The following is a 9333-nucleotide window of genomic DNA, read 5'->3' on the forward strand; positions in this document are numbered from 1 at the left end:
CAACGATCACCCAAATGGCGTCGGATCCCCTTTGGGTCTTCAGAAATCCTTGCACGAAGTCCATTATGATAGCTTCCCATTTCCATTCGGGGATTAGGTTTGGTTGAAGTAGACCTCCGAGCCTTTGATGTTCCGCTTTTACTTGTTGGCATACTAGCCATTCGGCGACGAATCGGGCCACGTCTTTCTTCATTCCAGGCCACCAGTAGAGCCTTTTGAGATCTTGGTACATCTTGGTTTCTCCGGGATGACAAGTGTACGTGGTTTGGCGAGCTTCGGTTAAGATTGGTCGGCGAACATTGGGATCGTCGGGGACGTAAATGTGATTTTGGAATCGGATGAGACCTTCTTCGGAAATTTGGAAGTTGGGATTGGATTCGAGGTTATCGCGAATTTTAAGGATTTGCGGATCATTTTGTTGGGCTGATTTGATTGATTCTCCCAAGTTAGGTTGGACTATGAGGGCGTTAATCGATTTGCGACTCAGTGCGTCGGCGACTACATTTGCTTTGCCGGGGTGGTAGAGTATCTCGCAGTCGTAATCTTTGACTAGTTCGAGCCATCTTCGTTGCCTCATGTTCAAGTCCTTTTGAGTGAAGAAGTATTCCAGACTCTTATGATCGGTGTAGATGGTACACTTTTCACCATAGAGAGAGTGTCGCCAGATCTTGAGTACGAAAACGACGGCGGCTAATTCGAGATCGTGTGTTGGATAATTGCGTTCGTACTCCTTGAGTTGTCGTGAAGCGTAGGCAATGACTTTCCCATTTTGCATAAGAACGGGCCCAGACCTAATTTCGAGGCATCACTGTAGACTATGAATTCTCCAACTTTCTGTGGTAGTGCGACAATTGGTGCCGATGTGAGTCGATTCTTTAATTCGGTGAAACTGGCGTCGCATTCGGGCGTCCACTGGTACTTGACGTCTTTTCAAGTTAATAGGGTGAGTGGAGAGGCAAGCTTCGAGAAATCTTTCACGAATTTGCGGTAGTAGCCGGCTAGTCCAAGGAAGCTTCGAATTTCCCTTGCGTTCTTCGGAATTGACCAATTTGACACCGCTTCTATCTTGCTAGGATCGACGGAGATTCCTTTTCCTGAAACAATGTGACCAAGGAAAGCCGCACTCGAAAGCCAGAACTCGCATTTGCTGAACTTGGCGTATAGTTGATACTGATTTCTACGTTAATCGAATAGTTGTTCTCGGTGAATTTATAGTGGTTTTCAATGAGTATGTAGTGGATTTCAATTTTTGTTAAACTTGCGGTAAAAAGAACTAATTAAAAAAATGAAAATTGAAAAAAAAAAGTTTAAATCGAAATTACAAAAAAAATTGTAAAAGATGAATTTATAGTGGTTTTCAATGAGTATCTAGTGGATTTCATTTTTTTGTTAAACTTGCGGTAAAAACCAATTAAAAAAAATGAAAATTGAAAAAAAAAATTATATTTTTTAAATCGAAATTACAAAAAGATTGTAAAAAGAATCAAAAGAAAAACTGAAATTATTTTGCATTCTGAGAGAGATTTGGGGGAGTTGGTGAGAGACTTAAGAGAAGCTATTTTATGGGAGTTATTTAGCAATAATAATTCATTATATTTTTATGAATATAATAAGGGTAAATGAGGAATTAACCTTAATAAGGGGGTTATAAATAAAAATCTACAAAATTTGTATGAGCCCCGCTAGACACGGCCACGGGCCGGTTTTGGGCCCGGAACCGGCCCGAACCGGCCCGTTGACGGCCCAAACCGGCCCGTTGACCGTGTGAACCGGCCCGGGCCCGTGAACCGGCCCGTCCCACCCGGGACGGGCCCGGTTCTGAAAAATGATGAACCGTGAACCGCCGGGCCGGCCCGGCGGTTCACCCGGATTTAAAAAAAAAAAAAAAAAAAATTCAAAAAAATTCAAAAAAAAGTGAATAACGGCCGGTTGAACCGGCCCGAACCGGCCCGGGTGAACCGGCCCGGTGAACCGGCCGTTATTCACTTTTTTTTGAATTTTTTTGAATTTTTTTCCCCCCCCAATTTTTCCTATAAATACCCTCACACCCCAATTTTGCTTTTTTTTGAATTTTTTTTGCCCCCAACCCCCCCAATTTTTCCTATAAATACCCTCACACCCCAATTTTTCCTATAATTTACTTATTCATCAAATATTTCAAACTTGTGCTTCTAAATTGACTTTTCATTTATTTCCTTTTCCTTTATCTATTTAGAAGTATTTCTTTTAATTTACTTATTCATTAAATATTTCAAAAAAAAAAAAAAAAAAAAAATCAAAATTTCCGGGCCGACCCGGAACCGGCCCGGTTAGGCCCGTGAACCGGCCCGAACCGGCGGGCCGACCCGGCCCGGTGAACCGTGCACGCCACGGGCCGGTTCCGGTTCCGGAAAATGTGAACCGTGAACCGGTCCGAACCGGCCCGGAACCGGCCCGAACCGGCCCGTGGCCGTGTCTAAGCCCCGCCCCTTCTTCTAAACTCTCTCTGTACTTTCTGGATTCTCAAAAAACACGCACTCTCTCTCTCCCCAAAAATGGCGAGAACCCCACTATTCCGCATGATATCATGCTCGATATTTTCTCACGGCTCCCGGCAAAATCGATTGGCAAGTTCAGGTGCTTTTAAAAACTATGGTCCAAAATGTTCTCCACTACACACTTCGTCAATTCCCACTCTGATCGAAAACCGGACGAAGAAAGTGTAATTTTCATCTCCCGATCTCGTGAAAAAATCCAAACAATCGACAAGATCGAGTTCAATGCCGTTTCAAGACCGATTGAAATCAAGTCGACGCATGATTGGTTCAAAGTTTTGGGTTCTTGCGACGGCTTGATTTTGTTGCAGACATTCGAATGTCGAATTTTTTTGATCAATCCCGTCACCGTGGAGATCTTAGAAGTACCACCGGCTACGGAAAATAGAAGACGGACCTACAAATATGGCTTCGGCTACGATCCTTCGAACGATGAATATAAAATTGTGGAGGCAAGATATTCTAAGCCTCCTATAGAGAAATCGAATATGAATATGGCTGTCGATGTGTATTATGTGAACCAGAGTTTTTGGAAACGGGTCGAAGATTCCCCCGTTCATTCCGTGTCCTTCTCGAAACAGCCACGCTGCTTTCTTGAATGGTGCTATCCATTGGTTGGCGGATAAAATAGTCGAAGCAGGTGATGGTTATAGTACGATAGCTGCTTTCGATTTGGCACGTGAGGTGTTCGATGAAATTCCTCTTCCAAGTGGCATAAGTTTGAAGCGAATTATATGGAGGTGTAAACTTGTGGTTTTCGTTGCCTTTGTCTAGTTGAATCCAAGTGCAATTCGGAGAATGATCTTTGGACTATGAAGGAATATTGGGTGGCGGAGTCTTGGACCAAATATACTTTTTTTGGTGATTTTTTTGGGAAAATTTTGAAACCTGTGTGTTCTATTGAAGATGGAGACGAAATGTTGTTGAGTTCGTTGAATAAATTGCAATTTTACAATTTGAAGGAGTTGAGTTTGAGAGATGACGTTATCGATGCCGGTCCAGACACTGTATATGATGAGGCATGGCCGTTTGTTGGGAGTATTATCTCGCCATCTGTTGGGAGCCGTTTGTCGGGAAAACGGTCCAGACACGTTATATCATGAGCATTATCTCGCTTTTTTGTTGGGAAAATTTTTGTAATTCCTCTGTTTCGTTTTTCATCCCTGTGTATCTTTGATTTTCGTTTTTCATTTTGGCGATTTATTTCAAATTTGCAATTCCGCGAATGGTTATTACATTTAGTAGCACTTTGTTACAAGAGATGCAACTAAATTGCATTAAAAAATAATTACTGCGAAAAGTTGAACGATATGTAGTATGGGCACCTCTAGATGAAGTAAATTTGGATATGGATACATGTCTAGTCGACTATGTGTCGGGTACGGCTGTGAAGTATCTGGAAATAAAAACAGTCGTAAAATATCTGGCATTAGCACGATTAAGACGTAATGTTGTAGTGCATTGTATGATCTGTTGTGTATAGGTTTAGCAAATTTACCACTGCAACGAATTTTGCCAAAACTGCGCTCGAGTCCGGTGAGAAATCTTGCCAAAACTGCCAACCTCAAAATCATGTCGGGAAATAAAAAAATTCGTAAAATCCCTGTTGAGATTCAAGTGCGTGTCAAAATCATGGCGTTCTTTGATCTCCAGCAAACACATGGTCAAAGCCAACCTCAAAAAGTCAATGGAGAACAAAACCTTTCCCCACCACAGCATCGTTTCAGCCTCTTGGGGACCGAGTACTTGTACAGTAAAAAATCATGTCCCTTGTACGCATTGTTGACTGAACGAACCGCTCTCGCGTCACCTCTGATCAATCATCCAACGGCTACGATTATAAGAGAATCGAATATCTCGGCTTCCTGCAACGGTCTGATCTGCATTATGATCGGACCCTACCGGTTCTCGTTGTGGAATCCCGCAACGAGAGAGTCCAAGGATCTGCCCCACTTCCTCACCGGACTCGAGTGCTCTCTGTTTACGTACGTTAGGAGATACGGATTCGCCTTTGCCGAAATCAACGACGACTACAAGGTTTTTGCTCTCTTTCACGTGCATGATGTTACTTGCAATTTTTTTATCGTAGGGAAAGCGTATAGCTTGAATTCCGATTCTTGGGGAGGAACTATGACCTACAACAACGGATCTCCGTTTTTCGATGATACGTTTCATAAATTGGGAACGTTTGCGAGCGGGAAGCCTCACTGGATAAGTGATAAGAATGGAACGATGTCCGAATGGAAGATTGTTTATTTCGATTTCAATAGTGAGACTACCGGAGTTGTGGAGAAACCTAGTTGCATCGAGAAGGATTCTTATAATATTCGTAATCTAAGATTGGGAGTTCTTGATGAATGTCTTTGTTTGTTTTGTGTCGGTACGAATCGGTTCGATATCTGGGTTCGGAACAAGTACAGGGCGGAAGATTCTTGGGGTAGATTTTTAAATGTTTCTTACGCATCGATTTATTGCGATCCTTTGTTAAGGATCTCATTGAATTCGTCGCTCTTGACCCTATTGCTTGTGTTCCCAAATGGCGAGGTTTTGTTTGCTTACGTATCGAAGTTCCTGATTGTAAATCAGGAAGACAATCGGTTTAGGGAATGTTGCATATATGACTTTGGCAATGCTTATCAAGCGGAGGTCTACGTTGAAAGTTTAGCCTCGCTAAATTCTACATGATTAATTACGATGACGATGATGTGACGAACACAAAAGTGTATTATTCAATGATGGTGTTTTATTTTCTTCGAAACTAACTTTGGTTATTTTCTACTTAAACTTCTTGTTTGGTTGGTGATATTTATGTGTTGATTAATTAAATAATTTGATCGTATTTGATGTTCGACCAACAATAATTCATGTGGACACTTGAGTCTTTGTCGTGATTTATTACGAATTTCGGTACTAAATCTCCCGTAGTCCAATTGCGCAATTGTATATGCATTCTGTTAATTGTAATATTGCATACTAAATATGAATTATATGTTGGCCATGGATATATAAATATCAATACCAGTGCAAAACACGTGCTTTTGCGTTCAAACTGACACCCAGATCATACGGCGGACCAAAATTGAAAAAAATTGGTTAGTTTAAAAACCTTGACACGCAAATCAAATTGCAAAAAGGACTAAAATCAATTTTAGTGTATAATATATGGACCAAAAATGTAGCCCGGCCACATTGGACCAAAATATAAGTGGTGGTCATGTTCAACCTATGCATCTGTCAAACTCACGAAAACCCATCGTGTAGGAGCTGACTACACATTCATCGATAGCAACGAGTACTGATATGAAGAAAATCCGTAGATTGGGTTCAAGGCGGGTTTATATGTTCAACCTATGCATCTGTCAAACTCACGAAAACCCATCGTGTAGGAGCTGAGTAACACATTCGTCGATTGCAACGAGTACTGATATGAAGAAAACCCGTAGATTGGGTTCAAGGCGGGTTTATATTTCTTTTGAACGTAACCGTAAAAGCATCGTTTTATAATAATATGTTATTAAGAAATTATAATTGTGTTTCGAGTAATTGAAGATCCGATGAAACTATTATTTAAAACTGATACACGAACTCATAATTTTAGTGTATCACCAAGCTACATCAAATGTGCTTGAATTGTAGGAATTTCTTTAAATTTTCTTCAACTTAGTTTAATATTTAGTATTTGAAATTATATTATTTCAACAAATTGTAGTACTAAATATTTAGTCAATCCAAAATTTAATTTTTTTAATTATTAAATTGTAAAAAATAAAAATAGTCTCGAATTTTTTTATTTTTTTATTTTTCTGTAAATTAATATATTTTTTCAATATTAATGAGTTTCGACCTATTAAATTGGATCCTATCCGTTGCTATCGAGTATAATGTGGTATTCCAGGTATTGCGGGATAGTTTTTCATGGATTTAACGGGGTTTAAGGATTCAACTTAGATTTACCTTTCGGTACAAGCAATAAAGAAGAATAAAATAAAATAAAAATAAACCCTAGTTAGGGTAACTTGTGTAGTCTTAGGTATTATGTACTATGATGTAAGTAAAATTCTAAAGTGACTCACGTATCAGAAAAAAAGTAAGAAAGAGAAGAATCCTGCCGAGATTATAATGAATAAATTAGTAAATTAATGATTGAGTTTTGATCTATGCTGCACGGACACGGATACGTGGACACGGCGATACGCGGATACGGACACGGTGATACGGCATTTCCAAAAAACTAGGATACGGACACGCGGGGATACGCGTAAATATAAAAAATATAGGGGTGTATTTATAAATAATAAAAATATAGGGGTACATTTATAAATTGTAAATAATATGTCTAAGTCGTCATCGCATAAGAGAACCGTCCGCCCTTGTTGCTCGTGTTATTGGTCGCCGTCGCATGTTAGACTTTTGGAGTTTTGGGTGGGCTCACAAAGAAAACAGAGGAAATGTGTATTACATATAAAAGAAAATGCGCATTTTTCTTTTATTAGGGCTCTCTCTTAAACCGTAAGAGAAGTGTCCCAACTTTTTTAAAATTGTGGACACTGCTCGACACGGGTGTCCGACACGGCCCGACACGGGTGTCCGAGAAGTGTCCAGGTGTGTCCAGGTGTCGGATACGGAGATTCTTCACCTTCTAGAAGTGTCCATGCAGCCTAGGTTTTGATCCATGAAGGAATCTACAATATTAGGTTATTATTAATTTTCCGCCGTCACAATCTAAACGTAAGAGAGAAAAAAAAAAAAAAAAAAAAAAAAAAAAAAAGAGCTTATTAATTCCATGGGTTCTGATGATGAAGATCTCTACTACGATGAGGTTGAAGAGGATGTCGATTCCGATGATGAGGGACCGGAGATTGTAGACGTCGGCGATGGGGGCAGCCGCCCCCAGAAACACTACACAATCCTTTCGGAAGAACAAATCAGACAAATCCAAGATAAGGACATCTCCAACGTATGCAGCTGTCTCTCCGTTTCGAGAGGCTCGGCGTGCACCCTCTTGCGCCTCAACAATTGGAACTACAACTCCGCTCTCGACCGGTGGGTTTCTGACGAGGAAAAAGTCCGTAAGTCGATCGGGCTATTGCCGGATAAAAAATCACGAAAGGGAACGCGGAAGAAGAACAACCTCCTCTGCAATATTTGCTTCGACGAAGTCGAGATTAGTAGCATGTTGTCGGCTGGCCCGTGTGGGCACCTTTTTTGCACTCTTTGCTGGAAGAACTACATTGCTGTGTCGATCGACGACGGGCTCGAGTGCTTGTCTTTGGTATGCCCGAAGCCGAAATGCAAAGCCTATGTGGGTCCCGAATTGGTGGACGCGTTGGCTTCGAAAGAAGACAAAGAAAAGTACTATCGGTACCTTGTCCGATCCTACGTGGAGGGGCACAGGGACATAAAGTGGTGCCCTGGCCCTGCATGCGAACGTGCGGTCCAGATTGAGCCAGGCGAGCGGGAGAACTACGACGTGGCGTGCGATTGTTCTCACAGGTTCTGCTGGAACTGCACCGGGGAAACTCACCACCCGGTCGACTGCAAGACGGTGGAGAAGTGGATCGAGCTGAATAATTCCGAAGCCGAGAACACGACGTGGATACTTGCTTACACGAAGCCATGTCCGAAGTGCAAAAGGAACATCGAGAAAAACCAGGGCTGCAATCACATGACGTGTCGACAGCCGTGCGGGCACCACTTTTGCTGGCTGTGCCTCGGCCCGTTGGATAAATCCCACACTAATTGCAACATGTATAGAGCCGACGAGGTCGGTCAGAAGAGAGTAAGGGGTGCGCGCGAGCATTTGGATAGGTATTCGCACTACTACGAAAGATGGGCTTTGAATCACAAATCGGGTGAAACCGCTTTGTCCGATCTCAATCGGGTCCGAGGAGAGCTTAGTGGAAAGAAATTGGCGGGCGTCGAGCTCCGATTCGTGATCGAGGCGTTGGAGCGGATAGTGGAGTGCAGGCGCGAGCTGAAATGGAGCTACGTGTACGGGTACTACTTGTGCGTGACGGAACAAGCGGCCAAGATTTCGTTTTTCGAGTACTTGCAAGGGCAGGCGGAGGAAAATCTCGAGAGGCTCCACCTTTGCGCCGAGACGGATATGAATAAATACTTGGGGGACGATAGTTGCCCTTCGGGTGATGACTTCGTCGCTTTTAAGGACAATCTTGTGACGCTGACGGATGTGACGAGGAACTACTTTGGGGAGTTGGTTAGAGCGTTGGAGAACGATCTTTCCGAAGTTAACGACCCGAGGAAAGAAACGACGAGAGGCCGTGTTAAGTTGTATAGTAAGACCAATACTAAGACGTATTTTAATTATCGAGATAGATTAAATTGGATGTGATTACACTACTCGATAAATTAATAACCTCACTTAAATATTAGTTTCTTCTGTTCCCGACTCGGTAAAAACTTACCAAATTATTAGTTCGATAATTTAATATTTTGCTAAATTAATAGAATTTTGCTCGTCCCGACTCTATTAATTTATAGAGGTTTAAGTTTAACTTTATTTAACAATTATGTGATATGTTATTGTTTCATGGTTGATACTTGTGGTTATAAAATGAAGGATTTTACGTACTAATTTATCTATACATATCGTATTTAAACATAATATCGTTTTCTTTTTTAAGATATAGATAGATGCAGAGATGTGTGTGTGTGCGTGTGTGCATTTTTTGTATGCAGTACATTTATGTTTTTTAGTTCTGTCGATCGATGCATGGGTGTGTGCTCTTGTTTATGTAGTGTTTGTTATTTTGGGAGTTTGTTCCGAAGTGTATTGGAA

General features: G+C 41.4%; 2 protein-coding genes across 2 annotated transcripts; both read left to right on the top strand.

The window, feature by feature from the left end:
* Window positions 1–4166: 4166 nt before the first annotated feature.
* LOC148770282 (F-box/kelch-repeat protein At3g23880-like) lies at window positions 4167–5219 on the top strand. The gene has a single exon (XM_088819091.1). The coding sequence runs from the start codon at window positions 4167–4169 to the stop codon at window positions 5217–5219; it is 1053 nt and encodes a 350-aa protein (XP_088675217.1).
* Window positions 5220–7317: 2098 nt separating this feature from the next.
* On the top strand, window positions 7318–8948 carry LOC105957294 (putative E3 ubiquitin-protein ligase ARI8). Its single transcript, XM_088819092.1, has one exon. The coding sequence runs from the start codon at window positions 7318–7320 to the stop codon at window positions 8884–8886; it is 1569 nt and encodes a 522-aa protein (XP_088675218.1). The 3' UTR covers window positions 8887–8948.
* Window positions 8949–9333: the final 385 nt, after the last annotated feature.

This window comes from Erythranthe guttata, chromosome 6 (assembly GCF_056151865.1).
Source record: "Erythranthe guttata isolate IM_541 chromosome 6, IM_541, whole genome shotgun sequence".
Taxonomy (NCBI): Eukaryota; Viridiplantae; Streptophyta; class Magnoliopsida; order Lamiales; family Phrymaceae; genus Erythranthe; species Erythranthe guttata.

Coding starts and splice junctions, on each gene's coding strand:
- LOC148770282 (XM_088819091.1), top strand. CDS start 4,167: ATGGCGTTCTTTGATCTCCAGCAAACACATGGTCAAAGCCAACCTCAA.
- LOC105957294 (XM_088819092.1), top strand. CDS start 7,318: ATGGGTTCTGATGATGAAGATCTCTACTACGATGAGGTTGAAGAGGAT.